This window comes from Misgurnus anguillicaudatus, chromosome 22 (genome assembly GCF_027580225.2).
Source record: "Misgurnus anguillicaudatus chromosome 22, ASM2758022v2, whole genome shotgun sequence".
NCBI lineage: Eukaryota > Metazoa > Chordata > Actinopteri > Cypriniformes > Cobitidae > Misgurnus > Misgurnus anguillicaudatus.
The window spans coordinates 11909271-11934451 of NC_073358.2; the positions used below are offsets into that span (position 1 = coordinate 11909271).

General features: G+C 37.2%; 1 protein-coding gene across 1 annotated transcript in view; it reads right to left on the reverse strand.

The window, feature by feature from the left end:
• Positions 1-2308: 2308 nt before the first annotated feature.
• ntrk2b (neurotrophic tyrosine kinase, receptor, type 2b) overlaps positions 2309-25181 on the reverse strand; it is a 37044-nt gene continuing 14171 nt past the window's right edge. The window contains exons 8-18 of the mRNA XM_073860922.1: positions 24741-25055; positions 24407-24427; positions 22429-22446; positions 22278-22306; positions 22080-22179; positions 20114-20302; positions 19611-19741; positions 19169-19341; positions 14462-14702; positions 9715-9873; positions 2309-7299 (exon numbers count right to left, since the gene is read on the reverse strand). Coding sequence (XP_073717023.1) covers positions 7114-7299; positions 9715-9873; positions 14462-14702; positions 19169-19341; positions 19611-19741; positions 20114-20302; positions 22080-22179; positions 22278-22306; positions 22429-22446; positions 24407-24427; positions 24741-25055 — 1562 coding nt within the window. The 3' untranslated portion in view covers positions 2309-7113. The remainder of the gene's footprint in view (positions 7300-9714; positions 9874-14461; positions 14703-19168; positions 19342-19610; positions 19742-20113; positions 20303-22079; positions 22180-22277; positions 22307-22428; positions 22447-24406; positions 24428-24740; positions 25056-25181) is intronic.

A 25181-nucleotide genomic window follows, 5' to 3' on the forward strand; every position in this document is an offset into this window, starting at 1 on the left:
TCCTTTCTTTCCTTGCATAAAAATAGAAACAAGTTCAGAAGTTAATAGAGGTGGACAAATCAAATGAAAAACTGTGACTTTTGGACATTTTAATGCGTTGTTATTAAAGATGCATTGTGTAACTTTTAGAAGGATCTCTTGACAGAAATGCAATATAATATACATAACTATATTATCAGTGGTGTATAAAGACCTTACAAAATGAACTGTATTGTTTTTATTACCTTAGATTGAGCCGTTTTTATTTACATACACCTTGTGTCTTCTTACATGGAAGTGACCATTTCGCGCCACCATGTTTCTACAGTAGCCCTAAACTGTTCTGTAAAGCACGGTTTGTCACTGTTGTCTCGGACACAAAATTTTATGTAAAATATTAGTTATTAGGATATGATCAAACAAAAAAATGTAGTAGCTAATATCGTCAGTAAAGTTTTAACAATTCCCATTACTTAGCCTATGAGATGAACAGTTTGGTTCCAAAACGTAATAAATCCATTTTGACTAATTTCGGTAAAAAAAAATCTATACCAAGAAAGTGACAAGATGAAACCAATATTTTCTGTAACAAACTTACACATAGCATCTTTAGGTTATAATAACATAAAAAATTCAAATTTATAATTTGATTTTCAAAGATTTATTATTAAATCTGATGATTTTTTTCTGCAAAGTTGTTTTTTTCAAAATGCTATAAATCTATTGAATCAATATATAAATGTGCATTCATCTTTGCCATGTTATATTCATTTAGTTGACTAGTGGTATACACTGATTAAAAAAACATAAACATTAATGGCATTAATCAAAACACTTACTTTGTCAGAACAATGTCAATGCTGCGGTCATCAGCTGTAAAATGTTTTGGTCCTGCTTGATTTTCGTTGACTTTGAGTAAAATAATGGAATGTTTTTCATAAGATTCCCTGGGGTCAATGTGTTAGTTTGACAGAAGCTTGAAGCTGTCGGGAGAACAAGCAACAGCCGTCATTTTTCCTTCGCCCGAGTGCCTCTCACGATTATTCGATTTTGATGGTTTTTGAAAAAAGGAAGAAAAGATGACAAAATAACACGGCGGATATCAGATTTTGTGTAAAATTTAAAATTTACTTTTTAATACTGACCAGATACAATTGATTTTGGTGGTAGCTATTTTTTTAATGGCTTTTAATATGTTTAGGAACCAAACTTCAAATATTTAAATTAGGATCAATTATTAAATAAATATGATATTATGAATACCTATTTATAATTAAATATATATCACAGTTTGAAGAGCTGAGACTTGAGAAATTGTGCAAACTAAGCATTACTTCTTTGCGTTTCCATTTGTTTTCAATAAAACTAGGGGGTATGTTGTCAGTAATCCCTTATTTAGGAAAATATGTTTGTTTTAAATTAAACTAAGCTAAGTGCAAAACGTGTTTCACTTCTGATTGTGCAACCCAATCTCAAGGCAAGACATGGTATACTGTAAATATTTGATAAATTATTAGTGTTCATGGACGACTTGTCATTTTATATAGTTTTCTTTTAGTTTTTTCCCTATTTTTTTTACCATTGTTAGGGTTAGAACGACTTTGTTACATTTCAGACATCACACCTCAAGCGAAAATAGTTGTAAAATCCGAAGAAAAACATGTAGAAACAAATACACAAAATTACATCCTAACACAAACCCTAAATCTAATTCCAAGCGACAATGATTTAAAAATAGGAAAAAACAATGAGAAAAAAAATGATGCGAAAAAGAAAGTCGTGCTGCGGATACGAAAAACTATTTATACAAATTCATGCTGAGTGACACAAAAAAGACATTTGTGCTCAATGGCACAGAAAAAAGTGAAAAAATCGTGTCCAACACAAATAAATGAATCAAATATTTTGCGACTATACCATGACTTGCCTTAAGATTGTGTTGGATTGTGGCAGTGATTTTATACTTAAAAACATAAAACTGCTTTCACAACCTATGTTTCTTACACAAGTTATTTTTGAGTGAATATGATATTGAATGAGAAAATAAGCGAAAGGCAGGATTTTGGAATTAATTGGATTATGAGAAGGTGTCTTTACTTAAACAAAATGGCTTAGTTTCGACAGTAAAGATAGTCAGAATTTATGAGTGTGGATTATGCATTATTAGTAGACCAATCACCATTTATTCTGCAGTCGAAGTGTCCAGTTATAGGGGAGTTAACAGAATAAAGTGGTAGTATTCAGCTGATCATTTGATCTCGACATGGCCATAAACATCTCAAAAACCTGTAAAGAAATTTTAGGAATATAATTTGCAACATCCAAACAATGTTGTAAGACATAACACGTTTATTAAATGCACAGTTGTACAAGGAACATTTCCATTGATTGCAAAGAAGCTTCTCACAGGATGCACAAGCAAAGAGTACTGACACCTAAAGCCGTGTGAGATTAAGTCTGCCTGGAGCACACATTCACCCATACACACACCAGATCACGCATGTACACTCAACCAGTGGTCCAGCTTAACAACTTGTAAAGGGGAAATTTGCAAATATGAAAAAATCATATTTATCCAAAAAAGAAAAAAATACTCTTCAGCATCAAGAAAATGGCTATGGTATAAGACCATTTTGCTCCAATACATTGTTTTCACGACCATTAAGTACATTTCTTAAGAGTATTGTGCTTAATTGTCATAGGGCAACAATGCATTACTTCTAGTTCTACAAATAGGTTTCATTTTCTTCATGCTAAGTATTACACATTTCTATCTCAGTTGTAATAGGATTCACCCCAACAGTAAAATTAAATAAATAAACTTTGGGTTATAAATGAAATAAATGCAACAGTATTTCAGTTCTCAATCACAGTTATTCATATAGAACATTTAAGAGCTTCAAAAAAATAAAATGAGTGTGGAAATACTCCTCGCTCATTCCCCCTGAATGTGAATGGTGACAAAGTTTGCCTATAATATATTGTTTCTTTACGTAAACCAACCCTCAACTATTTAAAAAAAGGGCGCGTAAGCTTCGGTAACATCTAATCGTACTACACGGGGGGAAATGTTAGTTGATCAATTACAGATACTATAAAAGAATTTGTATTTTCAGAGTGAACAACCACAGGAAAAAGAAATGATACATTGTCACATAAATGAAACCATATTTACACTCACATATTGCCGAAGGCCCAATAGACGTTTTTCTTCCCTTTATAATGTCACACATTTTGACATGATGCCTGTTTTAAACAGAATATATAGAGAGAACATACTATTTATATAGACATCTATTGGAACTGTACAGAATGGATTATAAAGTACAGGCTGGCTATTTAGAACAGACAAATCTGTATAGCAGAACAGAGAAAATGCCATGTTTGTTCCGTAAAGTCTTTACGCAAAGTCAGTCTTCAACAACACAATAAAAATCATTTCACGTAACTGACCAAGCACTTACTGTGAATATCTGCAGATACTTCCCATTAATTGAAAGAGCTGCTTTCTGTGCATTTTCTTTTTCCCTTTTTCTTTTTTTTTTTGCAGTGCTTACAATTGTAGGGTGAAAACTACAAAAATATGAGCAGTACATCTATAAAGAAAGTGCAAAGCTCTAAGAGGTCACGAGTCACTTGCGCGACTACAATGACCAAAACTTGACTTGATTGGACGCACTTTAGTGATGTTGGTTAAAGTCGGCTGTTAAAAGTAGGTCCTGCCAATGGACTGTTTGGAAAGAATTTGACATCAGTGTACAAAGAATGATTGATCCTGCTCATGTTTATTTACAGTCTAATTGCATATATACAGATACTCTCAGAGCAACACACCTCCCGTACTTATAACCCCTAAAGAATCAATTAGTCAGTGCAAAATGTGTTGCTGAAGACCACGAAGATCTCCGTCAATCTGAATCGAGAAAGACATTTAGCCTCACAGAGGAGGACATCAAAATACTGTAGCCCTGGAGTTAGTCAACAGTGATTATAGCCAGGTTGAGGAACTGGACTAGATTCTGGTTGTCTTTTGTGATTAAACAAACTTGATCGTAAGCTGCATGTACTATTTATTCAACAAGATGGATCAGTGCAAATCTAAATGTCATTTGCTAATCTTCAAACTAGATACATTTGTAAGTGGTGCTCGTCTACGATTCTGTGTTGCTATGGGTTTTCTGCATGGTTGTTAGAGCATTACGTGATTACTTGCTGACCCAAGTTGAAAGAAACCACCCATACGCCTCTAAAGCCGTGTTTCTACTATCGGGCCAAATGAGGGCGAGCTAGTCAATTGTGTTTTCCAGAGTCACATCCAGGGCTTCATAGCCAGTCACCTTGATCTGGCGCTCACCTTATGGGTGGCAAACTGGGGAATAAGGGTTAATATCAAAGATAGAGTTTAGCTGAGTGTCACGCTTTCAGTTTAAGTACAGCTGAGGTCAGATTCACTGTGATTATGTGAGGAAGGCTGAGCTGTAAGTTTTTTATTTATGTCGAGTTCAGACTGCATGATTTTCAAACTAGTCGGGTCACCGATGTTTTCACACTGCGTGATTATCTGGGGAAGCGTTCAGTCACTGCTGTTTCAGACTGCATGATGGATTGGCGACAGGAGTTTTCATACTGGATGACTTTGCCGTAAGAAGAATCGGCGATAACTTTGTCCCGGTCGTAAACTACGTCTCACGACCAAACGCACGCGAGAAGTGACGCGAAGGAAACAACGCAAGGTCACGTGCGCAAGAACGGAGTTCTCTCGTGAGACTGGAATTATTATTAAAAATGGTAGCTCGCAAGAAGCTTACCATACAAATTGCATGTGCGCTCATTTGCAGCAGAAAGAAGAAGAAATAAAGATTATGAAGGAGAAAACGTTTGGAGAGACTCCTCCACGAACTTCCAGCTGTCATCACCGATGTTATTGTCAGTCAAAACACATTTCACACGGCATGATTTTGAATTCTTAGAACGTGTCGGCGATTCTCTCAGAACGCATCTTTTATAATTCACACTGTGTGATTGTCACTCGCGTGCACGAGCATCGATTTGCCTGTGATTTCGAACATTTGTGTTTGATTTCTCAAAACCTGTCGGCGAGTCAAAATCAGGGCTAAAATCGTGCAGTCTAAACTCGGCATTAGGTGTTCATAATAATAAACCACTTCTGGTGATGGACCGAAATGAAAAGAGATGTCGAAAATTCTTGATTCACTTGGCCGAAGATTTTTGTGTAATTATATTAGAGTTTATAGTTTAATAAATTTAATGAATCCAAGTTGGACTACAAACCAATAAAATAATCAAACTTTAACACACCAAAATTGGATGAAAATAAAACTAAATATTCCTAATTTAGTTATATGCAACAGAATAAAATGTAACAGCTTTTTATATAAAAATGATGTAACGTTCAAAAAAGTTCCAAAACATAATTCCGATTTTTTTTAGTAACAGTACACCTATCCTCAGCAAACCGCAAATTTCGTTCCTGTAGCGTTCGTATCCTTCATGTCTGTAGCGTAAATTTTGAATGGCTTTGGGCTAAAGTTTAATAACGAAGGTAAGGGGTTTGTGGGGAACTTTTAATAGTAGAAGTTAATTGTCCTCCTCTGTTAACTTGTTTGGGTGGGGTTAAAGCACACAGGTTGGGTCGAGACTGTCCCTTCATAGGGTCTACTTGTCGTGACCTCAGGGCCAATCTGACTCGAACTTCTTACACGAACTTCACTTCACAGTGCCCACCAAGCCCATCGCTTTGAAACGGCCCATAGTACACAGAAAACAAATTGATCATAAATTATCACATACACATAGTATTAAGCAGTTATTTCGTAGTTGACACATAAACAAATAGTAATGAAGAATCAGAGAGCAAAAAATCCAACTGCGTCTGTTACGTAACTGAGAACATCTATGGTTCGTAGTCACCAGGAACAGGTAAGAAAGAACTCTTTAGTCTTCTCAAAGGCAAAATCCATCCAAAATCCAAATTGAAACCAAACGACGATTAAGGGCCCCTACACACTAGAGATTCAGTATCCTTTAATTTAAATCCAGTGATTTCAATGGGGATGTTGCATCACAAGGACTTGTGACCAAAAGAACTTGAATGTAGGTATCCATCGACCAATGTAAATTTCAGAAAGGCGCATCCAGTTGTGTTTTTTGAGATCCATGTTGCTGTATTTCCTACTTGATTTCCCACATCATCAAATAGCATCTTGTATGTTTTTTCCATCAATTGAGCATTCCCTAGTTTGTAAACACCCGAAGTGGAATTGACTGACACAGGACAGGAACAGCATCCAACAGTTAGTGAGGCGTGTGCCCCCACTCGGTGCTTCAATACGTGGCCAGGGAGCCGAACAAAGTCTGTGGAAACATTTCAGTGCCACTGCTGGTGACGTAACTTTCACTCCAAACACCCCGTGTCCATCCTCAAGCCTCTTTAAAATAAAAAATTCGGAGGCGTCTTTGTCGCTGTGCTTCTTATTACAAAGTTCAGACTGAGTTAGATGGGCCACACTGATGTATACCAAAATGCCTTTCATCAAACTCAGTGTTAGACATCAAAAGTTGACGAATAGTCCAAAAATCTATTAGATGTGTTCAAAGTAATGGAAATGAATAAAAGAAAGCTGGCAGTTAAATGATTGTTACTTCATATTTTGCTCTGTGAATAGTATTGCAATCTGCGTACAGTCCGCCGGGCGTCGGCGGCGTTGTGCTAATGACTGGGTACTCATCCGAATTATGTTCATTTTAATAAACAAACCATGACCGCAAACAATATTGGTGTAAACTTTCGGAAATCAAGTTACCTTATTCAAAAACGTTTTAAATAAAAGGTCTACATTGTCTTCAACGCCTATTTACAACAATTCAGGATTAAAAAATACAACGATGCGTGACCGTTATGGACGTTTTGGGATGTGGAAAAACTCAAAGCAATACTCACAGTTAACTTTAAGGCTTTTAGTCTATGTAGTGAGATGGCTGAAGCACAAGCCATTTTATGCACACACACACATGTATAATCTAAACCGTCAGTTTCTCCTTCTATCCCACACATACACACATTTCCAATAACAATTACACATTCATACTAACAAACAGATCCTCCACACAGTGTCAGCCCAGGATGTCCAGGTAAACAGGCGAGGCTTTGGCCAGGCTCTGGAGCAGGTTGTGGATTTCTTTGATGTTGAGTCTCATGTAGGGCTCTCTCTGCCAGCAGCCCAGCATTAGGTCATACACCTCTTTGGGGCAGGTACGAGGTCTCTGCAACACCCGACCCTGTGTGATGCACTCGATCACCTGCGGGGGCAGTACAACATGTTCAGAATGGGTTTGCCCTTTTTAAAGGGCACATTTCACAAGACTTTTTTAAGATATCAAATAAATCTTTGGTGTCCCCAGAGTATGTATGTGAAGTTATAGCTCAAAATACCATAATTTTAGATAATTTATAATAGCATGTTGAAGATGCAATTTGTATAATCCGCACCGCTAGAGGGCGCCAGATCAAATCAATAACAATGACGTAGATTAATGACGCTCTGAAGCAGCGTGGACTGATGGGATTTGTTGTCTTTAAATCAAACGCTGATGGCCATCAATCAGACGGGAACGAGAAATCATGTTACACATGAGGTAAAGTAATCAAGTTTTATTAATGTTGTGTTTGAAGACATTGTTTTTTTTTCATTATTTAAGGTTTCATGTAATGTTCAAAACACAATTGTACAGTACAGTATTAGTCCAATACGATGGTTTGTTAACACAGCACAGAATGAAGTGTTCAGATGAACAAACTTACCATAAAAAAGCGAGTGGCCCGACAGATGCTATTACTTCCACAACACTTGTTTTTACGTCAGTAAAGGCGGTAACAAAGGGTAACGTAGATATTAACGTCATTTACAGGCGACTGCACTGCCCCGTGTCACTGTTTAGGGCAGCAATTTTCTCATAATTTACAAGTAGTTAAAAACATTATAGATATTGTTAGTAATCAGCTGGACAAAATATATTACACCGGACTAGTGGTTTTTGGATATTTTACTGCAAATATCTTACAAATTGTACCTTTAAAATTGCCACTTTTTAGGTGTGATAAAAATGCGGTGTTTTGGGTGTGTCCTTTTAAATGCAAATGAGCTGATCTCTGCACTAAATGCCAGTGCCATGGTTGGATAGTGCAGATTAAGGGGTGGTATTATCCCCTTCTGACATCACAAGGGGAGCCAAATTTCAATTACCTATTTTTTCATCAAAACTAAGTTACTGGGTTGGTCTTTTTCATATTTTCTAGGTTGATAAAAACACTGGGGACCCAATTATAGCACTTAAACATGGAAAAAGTCTGATTTTCATGATACATCCCCTTTAAAACATACTGGTTGTAACAAATGATAATGTCGTTTCCGGTCACAGTTCTTTTGGTGATGGGTGGAATGTTATACTAATACACATTAGCTATGTTTCCATCAAAAGTTGCACATTTAACACATGCAAAATTCTAACAACACATAAAACACTTGCTAATAAAGCACAGTGTTTATCCAGTGAGTCAAAAAGGACAAAATCGTAACTGCCATTGATAAACATTTTCAAATATATAAATATAGACAAAACAGGCCAAATTTTCCACTGAATACTTTTATAAAAAAAGAAGAACTGGCTATTTGTAAAAACTCAAAAACAATCATACAGTTGGCAGAAGCAATAAGATGTATTTACACAGACAGTTTATAAAGGCCCCGGTATACTATTTCTTGTTTAAATGATTACCAGGATGTCACGGCAGCACTTATTTGTGTCTTTTACTGGACATTCATAAATTCAGGATAGATGGATAAAAGTAGCGGATCTACTATTGCAAACAAAGTTTAGATCACACGACAAGAAAGCAAAGACCAGGATCAAACATTACGGTGAAGGAAATCCTCCTTAGCTTTCTGTTCTTGGAAGTAAATGAAAATAAAAGAAGAAAAGACGATAGTATGCATGCTCTGTCTATTGCCATTGTGCACATTGTTCATAGTGGATTGTCCTGTCTCAAGATCTTTTCTCATGCATGCACGTGAATGAATATACCGACGACCGGGGGCCGTCCTTATGACTTAAATTACGTAATGCAGGCAGCGCGCCAATGTGCAGTGCCAAGGTATACCATGGGCTTAAAGTGCTGGTGTGAATGCATTTACACTGCTATTACAATTACATAAATAATGTTGGCATTTGAAATATAAATTTCTCAAAATAGAAATATTTAATAAATAAAATTATAAATAATAAGCGTACTTTAATGTGAAAGCAAAATTGCCAGTAGGTGGCGGCAAGTTGTCATACAATAACGAAGCATGAAAACTGTAGCTGCATACTTATACTATGCCCTAATATGTTTTTGTGTTGGGAAAATACATACTGTTGAGTGCAGAACAACACAGTATGCACACAATTGGACATACTAATGTTAAACTAAAGTGATGACTGTTGCCTGGAGGACGCTGTGATCCTTAAAGGGATTGTTCACCCAAAAAATGAAAATTCTGTAATCATTTACTCTCATGTTGTTACAAACTTCTGATGAACACAAAGTTATATACCTATTAAATGGAAAAAGGGGAAAATGCTGCTCAGTAAGTTGAATCAGGGACTCCCCCTTTTAAAAAAAAAAAAGATCTGAACTGATACATGCATTTTTGGATAGTTTATGAAGATTCTCACCTCGTTGTTTGAGAGTTGGTACCAGGGTTGCTTGCCATAGGTAAAGATTTCCCAGAGGACCACACCCAAACTCCATACATCACTCTCTGTGGTAAACCTCCTGTACATGATGCTTTCTGGTGGCATCCAGCGAATGGGTAGCATAGTGTGACCACCCACCTGTTATTACACATTAACAACGACAAGATAAAGGTACAGCACTAAAATTATATTTCTAATTACCATTATATATGAAGAGTTTGGTTTCAAAACGCGATAAACGCCATTTTTGAAAAAAATTAGTTACTGCCAAAATCAGTATTATATCAGGTCAGTAGTTAAAAGTAAATTCTTAATTTTACGCAAAATCCAATATCCGCCGTGTTATTCTGTCATCTTTTCTCCCTTTTTTCCCAAAATGCGATAAACGCCACTCCCCCTTTTTTACAGAACGCAATAAATCCATTTCTGATATTACAGCCCACCAGCCACGCAATGTAAACAAACAATGGCGGCGCGCTGAGTACATGGAGTCCTAGTTTTCCTCATCTACTTTGTACTTCGTGATCAACAAACAAAACAAAATAATACTTTAATTGCATTGATAAACCTGTGATGGTTTTATGTGATGGGAAAGAAACGTAAGCCATCAACATCTAATAATTTCCCTGAGAGGCACTCGGGAGACGGGTGCTTGTTCTCCCGACAGCATTAAAGGAACAGTATGTAGGATTGTGGCCAAAACTGGTATTGCAATCACAAAACTTGTGGCTAAAACTGGTACTGCAATCACACAACTGTTGGCCAATACACAAAATGACAACATAAACATCAGTTGAGGGCTGCAACTCCACTTTTTAAAGGACAATATCCTGACCATACCACTGTTGTCAGTGTTATAAGTATTTGAAATAAAAATGATTTCTTAATGTCTAGTGACATATCAGGGCCATTTTATGATTAATTGATATACATTTCTTACATACTGTTCCTTTAAGCTTCTCATGCTAACACATTGACCCCAGAGGATCTTATGAAAAACTTTCCATAATTTTACTCAAAGTCAACGAAAATCGAGCAGGACCAAAAACATTTTACAGCTGATCGCTGTGAAAGACGTTAAGCGACGACGTCAAGAATAACGCAATGAGAGGGTTCTTAATATGACAAAGTAAGTGTTTTGATTAATAACATTAATGTTTATATTTTTAATTAGTGTGTACAACTAGTCAACTAAATGAATGCACATTTATATAGGCTATTGATTCAATAGATTTATATAGCATTTTGAATAAAAACTTGTCATGGATTTATTGCATTTTGTGGAAAAACGAATCCGTTTTTATAATAAATCTTTGAAAATCAACTTATGGATTTGAATTTTTTATGTTTTTATAACCTAAAGATACTATGTGAAAGTTTGTAACAGAAAATAGTTGTTTTCATCTTGTCACTTTCTTGGTATAGAAAACACGTTTTTACCAAAATTCGTCAAAATGGATTTATTGCGTTTTGGAACCCTTCATATGTTATAAGTTTAGCCATTATATAATGTAGTATTGTCCTGTTATGAACTGTTACAAAGAAAATCCAACTTTTCTATAGGCCTAGTCTATAAGCATTAAATGCATCCGCTTTAAAGCTTTGAGAATATCTGTACTTTTTATACTTTATTATGTCTTTCCATTCAAAAGACATTTAAATCATTATACAATTAAGCTTTTCTTTACGGAAAAACATGATGGTTCTCTTTACTTATCATATTTGCATTACTGTGAAGTTTTTACTGCATTACATTTGAATTTGCTGCTAGTGTCTTATGGAACTCCTAGAAATACTTGACTACTGCAGTGTAGGGGGTTCAGTATCTGGCTCTGCATAAAATGTAAAGAAACTGGAATGTTTGTGTTCAAAATACAGCGATACATGCATTTCTGAAAACTCTTGGCTATAGCAATCATCATGCCATGAAATACAATGATCCTTTATTTTTCACTTTCACAGTAGAGGGAGATGAAAATCCTTAATCACACACAGGGTTGCTGACACAGCAGTGTGTTTCCGGCTGTGTTGGCAGGGTGAGTGTTTGGGACAGCCCTTTGGTGTCAGATGGTCTGGGCTTTTTCTGGAAGAACTCACCGTGGGGAACTTTTGTTGTTTGTGGCATTTTTTATTTAAGTTGTTCAGATAAATATTTTTGGGATAATGTACAATCAGTGGATCATTATCGCAAAAACAGAATGGGTGATCAGGACCTCAACATAAAGCTGTGGTGCTGCGTAAAGTCAAACACACCTATGATTTTGAATTGAAGAAGATGCAGTAATGGCAAGGAAAGCCTCATTGCACTTGGGAGGGGCCACATGTGTTTTTCTGGAAGATTATTTTATGCAAGCTCAAAAGCGCTGTGTCCCTGATTGGCCAGCTAATCTGTACGTTGTGATTGGCCTGAATCCCTCTGACATCAGCCGGAAATGTGACACTCCTTACCATGTTTGAAAGATTTGCTTTATTAACAGGCTGTGAGTTAAAGCGGGAGGAATTTTGATAATGACAGTCGTCTCCACATCAACAGGCCCAGGAAGTAAACTGGAAGTTGCCTACAATCTGTGTGTTTGTTGTAGTACCAGAAAAGAGATTTATGTTGGAAACGATAGCGTCATCGTTTGCTTTGGGATTTGTACCTTTTGTATATCGTTAACATATACTAATACCAACTAACACACCAAAGGAAATGTAAAATCGGACAATAGTTGCTCTTTAAAGGACAACCCTACTGAAAAATCCAGCTAAGACCAGCATAAGCTGGTGAGCTGGTTTTAGCTGGTCCCCAGCTTGGTTTTAGCTGGTTTTGCTGGTGTAGGAAGCTGGTTTTGCTGGTGTAGCAAGCTGTGTTTTGGTCACATTTTAAGCTGGTCTAGCTGGACTTAGCTGGTCATGCTGGAATACCAGCTGGACCACCAGCATGACCAGCTTTGTCAGGCTGGGAGGACCAGCATAAACCACCTTAAACCAGCTACCAGCTTATGCTGTTCGGTATTTTACACTTAAAGCCCTGTTTTCAGATATTAACTTTCTTTTACAAAGACGTGAAACTCACCGAGTGGTCAGGGGTGTTCGCTGATATGCTCACACAAAGATCGCTGCAGAAGATGCTTTCCAACAGGTGTTTTAGCATTCGTTGTAAACTTGTGGACCTATTTTTCCAAACGCCTCACACCCGTACATTCTTCCGTTGAGAGCTTGAATAATAGACACTCCAGCCCAGGTGGTGGCGATAATCCACCTTTGCCAAATGCAAGAATACAAACAACGTTCCCGGCGCGGAGTAATACCGTACCTCACAGCACATCTAATACAAGTCAATGGAGTTGGCAAAAACTATGATAAAACCTGTTAGAAAGCATCTTTTGCAGTGATTTTTGTGTGAGCATATCAGTGAACACAACTGACCACTCTGTGAGTTTCACGTCTTTGTAAACGAATCTTTAATGGATTTTAGGAAGGATTGTTCTTGTGCACCTATGCAGCCATTGTAGAGGTGGGAGGTGATACAACAAACCAACGAAAATTCTCGGGCTAGCATCATATGTCCAAATTTCAGTCAAAACCATTCTATTTCATTATAAATTATCTGAAAACAGTGCTTTAATTGTAAAATACCGAACTTGTCCTTTAAGGAACAAAAAGATTTATTGGCCATTTGAAAAAATATATCAGCCGAAATGGACAATACAACTTTTACAAATATCGGCCACTGCAATATATCAGTCTATCACTACTTTTAGTCACAACATACTCGTATAGTGCCATTGTGCTATTCCATATTTTTGATGAGTCTGCTTATTCTAAAGAAATTGTAACTTTAATGCGGGGCAGGTTGGGGCGAGTCATTAAAAACAAAATAAAAAAACATGTATGTTGCTTCTAATTCCCTGTAGCATATATATTAAGTATTTGGGAATATATACTGTATGTGTATGTTTTATTACGTTCTTTGATAAGGTTAAATTACGTAGGCCTACGTGGCAACGTAACTTCCGCAACGTAACTTGATATCCCCAAACCTTTGGCCTCAAGTCACGGAAGCGCCAAGTAGCTCCTACTGCCAGCAACAACAACAAAACAAACAGGGAAATAAAAGATGAAAGACGATCTGCGGGAGAAATTGAGGTAGGGAATTTGTGAATAGATAATACAAACGCTACTTTGTAAATGTTGAAAATGTTTATCATTATCCTATCTCTATATTAATATTACCATGCTGGTTTCTATGGTTCATTCGCGTATGTTGTTGCCAGTTTACACGGCGATGTAATATAATGGCTGTTTCCAAGCACTTTTAGGGTGAAATAACGTCTCTTTTTATTTACATTACAAATGCCTATGTCTATTTTAATGGTCGCGGGTGATGGGCGGGTTGCAAAAATAGAAACAGTGGTGCAGGGCAGGTTGGAGCAGGCCAAATATTTTATAAAAGCAGGACCTGCGGGTTGGAAAAACGCCGACCCACGCATCACTACTCTGTATATAGGATCAACTCTACCGTCCTGACCAGTGACACCTGACTTGCACAGAAATGTTCAATATGACATCATGCACCAGCTAGCTACCTAGCTTTTAACTATAGATATGGGATGTTTAAACCCTTTAACGTTATTAAGTGACCTCAGTGATACAAAAAGACAATAACAAACAAGTAAGATAAGACCTCTTGTCTTGAATTTGACCCACACTAGACACATGTAAAATGATTCAAACCACTTACCCTGTAGTAGTCAGTGCTGTAGACATCTCTGGACATACCAAAGTCCCCTATCTTGACCAGCAGGTTCTCACCCACCAGACAGTTGCGTGTGGCCAAGTCTCTGTGCACAAAATGCTGTGAAGCCAGATATACCATGCCTGCTGCTATCTGCTGAGCTATGTGGAGCATCTGAGGCTGAGTCAACTCCACCAGCAAACTCTGCTGACCGTCTGCCATGAGTACCGCATCTGGACCATGAGCCCTGCAATACAGAAAGGATGAGAGGTTATTACCCAGCAACAGTACTTTTGTTTGTGTTGCCAATGGATGCTGGAATTATTACATTTACTTACCATAGCAAAGAAATTAGTTTTTAACTAAAATATTTTTCTCTTGTGTTTATCGCAGGCTTTAATACATTTTATATTTTAGTTTTCAAGCAAAACACAGTTTTAATATTTACAGCAAAGCTAACAAAAAAGTTGTTAGATCTAAAGAGCAATACAAAATTATAGTTTAACCTAATGCAGATTTTTTTACACTGGTTTAATTTTAAACATATTTCACAATGGGGCAGTTTCTTGGACAGGGCTTATCCTAAAATGCATCTTTGAGCTGCCTTAATTTAAAAACACATTGTACTAACATATCTTAACATATATCAGTGCCATTGTTTTGTCTCAGGATGCACACCAGTATTGTTTTTGTAGGGTATGTTTGTAAGAATTGTTTAAATGTCCTTATATAGCTAAGGCCTAGTCCTGGATAACTCAAAACCCTGTCCAGGAAACCGCCCCAAAATGTTCAAGACAGGGCCTTAAACTAAAGCAAAACATACTGCAACATGATGTGCACTACGGGGGTTTCAGAAAGTAATCAAATTGATTTGTGCATCTGTAAGAAATGGACAGAAAAATGATATGCATTTTGCTTATATATGTAGTAGACACTAAATTCAATTATAATTTCACCTAATTAAGTACATAGATACATTAACATAAATACATCAATTGCAAAATGGGAAAACACGAACAAACAACATAAGAAATATAAATTATTTTAAGACAGTATATACGACATTCTGTTAAAAACTAGCAACATGTTTTCCTGGTTTGCAAGTTACTGTAATACCACAATCATTTTAAATAGCTTAATTTTTAGCATGAAATCTGCAATTCGTAAAACTTGTTAAATATGAAAAATTACAATTCTTAAGAAAACGTAAAGTAATATATTGCGAAAAATACATTCTACAGTAATTACCGAAACACTTTTCCATTATGAGTGCGATGTTGACCTAAGTGCATCAGAGAACGCAGGTCATGGCTGCAAGTGACATCTCTGCCAGGATGCGCATGTATCTGAGAGTGCAAGTCTGAGAATGCAAGTGCAACTGATACACCAGACCCTCTTAAATAGTGTTCAGTTGGTTACAACTGAATTTCTACTTATTTCTTAGTTGGTGAATAATATAAATAAAAAAATACATAAGTGCAATTGCAATGCCTGTGGAAATCTATCAGGGTTGAGCACAGGATTATCAGTTTTTCAAAGTACAGCCACAAGCAGAGGTGGACAGTAGTGAAGTATTTTACTCTACTCAAGTAGGCCTACATTTTCCCAGTATCTCTGCTTATTACACGGCTCTCTGGAATGCTTGATTCTGATTGGTCAGTTGAGACATTTGCAGGTTCGTTCTTTTCAAATAATAACCGCTCCAAAGTAATAACGCATAGCCGGTACTACTTGTATATTTTAAATCCCTCCGCGCCAACAAAGATTACTGTTTGGCGCCATCTTGTGACACTGGACAACCACAATTAAGAATTGAAAAAGTTTGACATTCATTTTAACATGTACAGAAAAAACAAAACATTTAAACAGTGGATAGAAGAACGAACAACGACAAGACACAGAGAGCTTACTGAGACTGAACTTGACAAAATAGAGCATGACAGCTACGAAGCCAACACTCAAAAAAATACAGAATGGGCATTAAAACTTCTCAAAGACTGGCTAAAAGAGAAAAAAATGGAGACACACAAGTATGAAGCAGAGGATCTTAATAAGGTATTACGATCATTTTATCCATCTATGCAAAGTTTCGCGGAAGGATAAAAATGTTAAGTGATCAGACTGTCGGGGCTTATTTCCCGATAACTATCGGCTGCCTCTACATTATCCCTTACTTAATCACCGTTTGCCACTGAACCTGCATTAACGGCAACAGTGGGGCCTCTGGCCTTAGTCAAATGGGTTGGCACGTATGGTCGAGTTGCGATTTTGGCGTTTTCTTGTGGTCTTGTGAATAGTATGCCATACAGAACCGTTTGCCACTGAACCGGCATTAACGACAACAGTGGGATTACAGGCCTTAGTCAAATGGGTTGGCGGGTTTCATTCTCTTTTAAATATCGGATGGGGGCCCCATAGATACCTTCCCCTTGGGCCTCCAATTTGCTAAATTCTCAACTGTGGGTAACATACTTATGCCGCAATAGTTAGCCTGTCTGGAACCAAGGTGATTTAAACCACATCTCTGTGTGAGACTTGCATTACATGTGAACGGCCCCTACGCTAATAGGATTGTGTCTCGTGGACAATAGGATTTTGTCCCCGAGGACAATGAGACAAACAGACCCAGTTCTGGTAAATGTGAAGGTCGGCACACCTCTGATCTACTGGCCGTCCTTCAACGTGATACCCAGCTGATGCCTGACCAACGACCACCGGGAGAACCCGCTTAATCTTCTTTTTCGTTTACATATACTGTATATATATATATATATATATCTACCTCCCAAGGGTTTTTTCCTCCTAGGACTTTTCCCCTGGCTAAAAAGTCAGGAGGTTTTTCTCCTAGGGGTTTTTTCAACCCGGGGAGTCAGCCGTCATTGGCTTAACTTAGCACCCTTTTCTATACGTTATATTATTATAACAAAAAATTTTGCGGCTTATGCTATCTGTATTATGTTATGCTATCTGTCGATTTTTCTGTGCTTTTCCCTGCTTCTATTAATGTAAAACTGCTTTGAAACAATTACGAATTGTGAAAAGCGCTATATAAATAAAATTGAATTGAATTATCAAGGTTTTTTTTTTTAACTTTTACTGCACTACTTCTTTTTCTCAACTACATTTCCTAAGTACTTCATAAAGTCGTTTAAAACTTAATTACAATAAAAATCTAGTACTTTTTATTTAACACTTTTATGCACTTGACATACATTTTATCCAAAGTGCATTTAATCTTTAAATTTTTTAACAATATGTGTGATCCGTGGGACTTGAAACCATGATTTTTGCACACAAAGATCTATTAAAGGTATAGTTCAGCCAAAAATGAAAACTCCCTCATGATTTACTTACCCTCAAGCCATCCTCGATGCATATAACTTTCATTTTCAGATGAACACAATCAGAGTTATATTAGAAAATGTCCTGGATTTTCCAGACTTATAATCGTAGGAAATAAATAAAAAGTCCATCCACCCTATACAGTTCCAAGCTTTATAAACGTGGTGCTTCTGTATGTGTCATCATACGTCAAATCAGAAGCATTATTTACTACCATTTTAAAGCTTGGAACAGCCAGGGCATTTTCTAATATAACTCTGATTGCGCTTGTCTGGAAAAAATACATCGAGGATGGCTTTTGATGAGTAAATCATGGGGTAATTAATTATTTTGGCTGAACTACCAATTTAAAGGTACAATTTGTAATTTTCACCACTAGAAGTCGCTAAACAACAATGGCAGCTTGAAAATGCGCTTAAAGGCAGGGTCCATGATCTCTGAAAGCCAATGTTGATATTTGAAATCACCTAAAAAACACGCTCCTACCCAAATAGAATCTAGACCTTCTTTGTCGGTTAGTTGACACACCCCTTACTGTTGATTGGCTACAAGTGTGTTTTGGTAGTCGGCCCGACTCTCTTTACCACAGCATTTTTCAGATACTGTGCTCTCCGCCTTTAAAGTGTGGAAGTTGTAGTCTTCACCTTTAATGTCGATAGCAATGGATCATACAGGACTAACAAATCTTGTTAATGGATGACGTATTGAAATTAAGTTTTATACCCATTACGTAATAATCTAAGCCAGTGGTTCTCAACATTATTCCTGGAGGTCCACTGCTCTGCACATTTTGTATATCTCCCTTATTTAACACGCCTGATTCAAATCATCAGCTCATTAGTAGAGATCTCTATGAACTGAACTGATTGTGTCAGATGAGAGAAACATACAAAATGTGCAGAGCAATGGGCCTCCAGGAACAGAGTTGAGAACCACGGATCTAAGCCACACAGTTGTGGCTTGTGATCACTGTATGACATCAAAGTATCTTGAGAGTACTGCTTTCAATTTGCTCTCGTAATATTATTATGTCATTGGCTGATCGGTCTGTGCAGTGCCACATGAAGTCAAACACATCTATGTTTTCTATGGCAGCAAAATTAAAATATTATTGAAAAAAATTGGGGATAAAGTACACATGTGAACAAACAAATAACATTGTGCTAGTAGACTTTGGATATTTTAATGCATAAATCTTGAATATTGTGCCTTTAACTGAGCTTCTGGGAGAACATTTTCAGTTATAATCAACAGCATGTCCCAAATTCTGTGTAATTAACTGTACTGTGTTTAGCTTGTGTTTACAATCAACATTGTCTTGAAAATGTGACACATATAGCAATTGAGTATAATAAATTCTCTCATGCAAACCTGAGAAACTTGTTGAGGTCTCCGTGTTTCATGTACTCAAACACCATGATGAGGGGATCACTCTCCACACACACTCCATAAAACTTGACAATGTGTTCGTGCTGCAGGTTGGTTAGGAGCTCTGCCTCTCGGTGGAAATCTGCTCGCCCACTTTCGCTGGCTTCTTTAAGCGTCTACAGGATAAAAAATCAACCACAATCTATTATAAACAGACATCTAACATATCCTTTACCTAAAACCTTCATCCAGACATGCTGTGCAGTAGATCAATGTCAGTTTTAAAACAATAGACCGGAGATTTCAGTAAAAACACAACTTCTGTTTAATTCTGTTGTGCTCTATCTAGCATTTTTAACAAAAGGTATTTGTCAAGAGCAAATGTACTAGCCACTGTGCCCTGGTTGTCATTTAATAAATGTTTTGCTGTGTAAATGTACCGTACCTTAACAGCCACCAAAATCTTCTCTTGGTCAGGTGTCAAGTTGTAGCACTCAGCCAAAAACACTTTTCCAAAAGCACCCTCTCCAAGCTCCCTCTTCAGCAAAATGTTGTGGCGTTTTATGTGCTGGACAACTGCAGAGCAAGGAACACAACATTTATTTTGGGGTATTTCAAATATTGCCATGCTAATGTATTGACAGGAGGCTACTAAGGTGGTTTAGGTGGTTGCTCAATGGCCAAAGTCAAAATAGCCCGCTCTCTGTGGCTTGGGTTCCACATTCAATGTAAGTCTATGGGATTTTTCACCTATTCCAGGATCAAATCAAAAGACGACACAGCTTTATCAAAGACTACATTACATACCGTCAGCCACCCCTGATATTATCGCCATGGTGACAAAAGGGGAGGTTACTATGACAACTGACCAGTGGCAACCTAGGACTGGAATCTATTTCATATAATGGAGTGGGGTCACTGGTCACCCTGCGCTCCATGGCAACTCACAAGTGTCCGATTTCAGCAAGCTGCCGGGGTTGCGGAAGTACTGGGGGTTCTCAATGACTGGGATCTTTGTCATTCCGATAATAACAGCATCCGGGCCCATCTCTGAGGACGATGGTGTGTTGTTGCCGTTGGAAACATGGTGGAGTGGGCTGGCTGAGTCGTCATCATTACTGATGACAGATGAAGATCCTGATGGAGAGAGTTAGATATACCAGATGATACAACAATCAATACAAACTGTATTGTATTATGGTACTAATAAAATACACATGATCAAGTGTTCAGCAAGTGCATTATTGTCAAAAAATAAAGAAAATTCGTTTAGCAGTAATTTTATTGTGGGAAATCTGTATTTTTAGGCAAGTGGTACAGCAACACAATCCCTGTACCCATGGTTAAACTACAGTGTGAGTATCATAGTAATATTTATTTTATAAAATAAATAAATAAAAATAAAAAAGTAATAGACCATTAACCTGACTATTGACTGTTTGCTGTTGCCAAGCAACAAAGCAACTTAGCATTTTAAATTTAAATGTGCAGTCATATAGGAATGTTTATTGTCTTTTAACATTAACTTTGAACGTGGCTAATTAAATCTTTAACCATTTAAAAAAATGCAGAGTTGTTTTAACTATATATTACAAAATATTCAAATTGTTCCATATTTGTACGTGGCATTAATGTGCAAAGTAATGCATGCTGTGTCAGCAAGGATTCAATCCATTACCAGTTGACAGGATTGTGAAATGTCAGTTTTCCATAGCAAAATTATGTCAGTAGAAAATGAAATAAAAAATAAAATAAAAATGTCTATGCTGGTTGCACTCAAGACATTTAAAAAGACATTTTGTTCACACAAAAATGAAAATTCTGTCATAATTTACTCCGTATAAATTGTCCTGTATAAATGTATTTGTTCTGCTCAATGAAGATATAAAAATGTTTGTAACCAAGCAGATCTGGGGCACCACTTACCAAATAACAGTGCCCAAGATCTGTTTGGTTACAAACATTTTTATATCTTCATTGAGCAGAACAAATTAATTTATACAGGACAATTTATACAAACATAAAATTATGGCTCACCACTCGCTTTTGAAATTAATAGAGACGCAACTGTAGCTGCCACTGAACAAACATGTCATCATTGAAGGCACATGTTTAACAAAGTTTGTCTCTTAAGGGCTTCTGTAGAAACATGGCGGCACAAAATGGCGACTTGCATGTAAGGGGACCCTCGGTGTATATAGATAAAACGTCTCATTGGAAGGTAATAAAAACAATGCAGTACATTATGTAAGGTCTTTATACACCACAGATATTATATTTATGTATATTACATTGCATTTCTGTCAAGAGATCCTTTTAAAAGTTACACACTGCACCATTAAGAAGGGCCGTCCCAAATGTAAACCTATGTCTTTACTACATGGAAGCATTCACAGTTGCAAGAAATAACTGCCACTCGCTTTGATTTCTTTAACTTGCCCCTTCTGCTATTTGGGAAAAGCTGCAACCTGTTGAGTGCATCAATTGTCCATTGTTTTATGCTTATTTCGTCCACTGTTAATGCTACATGCATTATAACATTATAAAATGTATTGAGAATCTAAACAGGATCGATTTTGACATTAAAAACAAGCATTTGACAGCTGTGAAATGCAGTGGCGGCGGGTGACTTCTTTTTTTGAGGGCGCTCGATGCGAAGTTCGTCACAACATGTATATAGCCCATCATGTGTGTGGTTCTTTTTTCAAAATATGTGTTCTGCACTTTGAGAGATTGTGTGTGCATCACGTGTCCTGCCAAAATAAGTGCCTGCTGCAGATGCGCCTAAAGGGTTTATGATAAAAGAGACGCACGTGATACTACGAACACTTTTTTTTAATTAGAGCCCCTCGGATGAGCACTCACGAGCCGCCACTGGTGAAATGATAAAATTCAACCTAGAGGATGAACTTACCCTTCATACCGAATTTGGAGCTTCTGCCATACTTGAGGAAAACTAACATTAGGATGCATCCAGTTAAAGCAACCCCAGCTATTCCTACCACTATATACACCTAGAAATGACAAACACCAGCTAGTTAATTTTGTTTATACAAGATTATATTCTTACAAGCAGGTCAACCATTGGGAGCTTAAGATAGAGACAACATACCGCAACTTTGTCCTCCAATGGTGGGGTGTCTTAAAAAGAGACAAAATAACAACTCTTAGTGTACAATTATAATTTAATTATAATTTAATGTGATTAAGACCTTATGATTAAATGAAATGTTAAAAATTAATGAAAAGCAAAACAAGCTTACCTGGACTAAAGGTTGTGTCTGTGTAAATACAGCACATGTGGCAGCAGTCACAACAGATTAACGGACAAAGAATTTAAAATTAATTATCCAGCAGTCATTAACATTCTCTTCAAGCATTAAAGGAATAGTTCACCCAAATATAAAAATTCTATGATAATTTACTCAACATCATACCATCCCAGATGTATATGACAGTTAATTAAAAAAAACATTATGTTAAAGGGGACATTTCACAAGACGTTTTACAGATGTAAAATAAATCTTTGGTGTCCCATTACTTTAAATTAAAAAAAATAAGTTAAACATTTTCAACTTGATTTTATAATTTATGTCAACTTAACCGTGCCAAAACTTAATATAGTATGTTGAATTGATTTGCAAATCCAAGTTGTCTAACTTCATGAGTGCTCCGTGCTATAAAGTTGATAATTATTGTTATTTTCTGTTCATATCTGCAGAAGTTGGTGTTAAAGACAGAAAAAACTTCATCAAAATGGAAGACTTTACTTCATTAAATTATATTACATTACAGATGCCTCCGCAACCCAAATTTGTGATTCCTTATATTTAGCAAGCAACTGTATCCTAAACATTTCAAAATCATTGAAATTGGTTGAGAAATATAAAAGTTATTCTGCTTTAAAAAACAAAACAAAAAAACAACAACACAGCATCCCATTTACTCCCATTTGTTGCAGGCTAGACTTGACACATCTAATATGGCAATGCATGGTCTAGGTATTTCTTTAATGTCTTAAAAAAGACAGTGGTCGTAACAAGAACCATCGCCATAGAAACCGAAGGCACGCTGAAACTGCACTCGAGCTTTAGCGCGGTAGCGCTCATGGCCATTTTCCGATCGACTCGGTTTATAAACACAATATTAATCAGACTTGGGACCCAAAGTAATTAAACTAGGACCTAACCGGACCCGACAGACCATTTAAAATATAAACCCGGAACCATACGGATCCCGCGTCCTCAGTGAAGAAAGACCTCTGCTCAAGTTCAGAAACATGGAAGACACTGCGCTTGCTTCGCGTCCCACCAAATTCATTGAGAAACAGAGAGCACGCAAACGCACACTCATAGGGAGAGACACGACGTGCTTTCACGCAAAATGAAGCCAACGTGTTGAAGGCTCAGAGCACGTTATAAAACTTATTCTTAAAATCCACATTTCTGTTTTAATAAATGCTCATAGTAAATCATAGCATATTGTCTAAAACATTAGGTAGCACATTTGCTACCCATTAAAAATTAGGGTCGCAACGGCAGTTCAAAAGGTCGCATATGGGACCATTTTGGTCGCAGTGTAGTTCCCTGTGTTTGATGACAAGATTAGGGTGGCCATTCGTGCCAGTTCCGCTGGACACGTCCCGAACATGTTTTCGGGTTCGTTCTCCGGAAGTCGCGTTGCTCGACCGCATACGTCATCACATTTCAGTTGAAATACATTAGAAAATTAAGATTTACTTCTTTTAAGACATACAATCATTGTTGATTCATTCTTACCTTGAAATGTAATGGTTGCTTTTCTGAAATGAAACCCAAAATATTAAACCTTGATGACGTATGCGGTCGACCAACGCGACCTCCAGAGAACGAACCCGAAAACATGCTCGGGACGTGTCCGGCGGAACTGGCACGAATGGCCACCCTATAGAGACTTAAAGAAAATTATGTAGACTAATAATTTAGGTTTAATGTCCTAATGATCAGCCTACTTATTTGTATGTCCCACAGCTGACATGGAACGTTATTGACCGTTTTTTTGGTTCTAACTGGTTCAGAAACGTCAACTTTAAAATACTGTTTCTGTTCGGAACGAACCAATTGGGAAAAATTTCTGGTTCAAAGCCCTGCTGCAATGGGAAGTAACCTATAAGAGAGTTTTCATATCTGGGTGAACTGTTCCTTTAACCAGTCTAACTTCTTAATATAAAGAAATCATATACTGTGTCACTGAATTACTTACCATAGTAGAAAATGTTTCCCTCTGTTGAAACAAAAGCATTTCAAAGGTTAATATTTCACAGATGCAAAAAAAAATGCAATCTTAGTAGGATTTAATATTTATAAAAGAATAGAACAATACAAATCAACACAATACAGAGTGTTGTGCAGGCCAGGGGTGTCAAACACTCCACCATCCCCACAGAGTATGACTTCAATTCTCATCAAACACATCTGATCCATCTAATGAAGTTCTTTGACAATAACTTATATTTGAAAAAGACTTGGTGTTAAAAGAAAGCCTAAAGGGTTTGACGTCCCTGATATGACAGTGACACCAGAAAACCCAATCTCACCTGTTCCTGAGTGGTCCACATCAGGCATGAACATAAAGTGTGCAGAAACGTTCCCGCTGGCCTCTCCGAACTCATTAGTGGCCACCAGTGTGTAAATGCCATTGTGGATGTGAGTGGGAATGACCAGCTGCAGACAGCCGTGATACTCGGTGTCCGTGATGTCATGAATCTCAGTTCTGATGTACTCCTGTTCCTCCAGCAACTTTCCTTCGTGGTACCAGCGCAGCTCGGGCTTCGGGTTGCCAGTTACAGTGAATGGGATACACCAGTCCTGGTTCTGCTCGGGCTGATACAGCTGCACTATAGAAGGAGGAACTGACCCAGGAAGAAAAAACAAGGACAGAGAGGAGGAGGAGAGGAAGTGTGATCGCAGGAGTAAACAGGAGGAATGTGGAAAAATTTGCTGCAGTTTGACAAAAGGAAATCATATGACAGCATAAG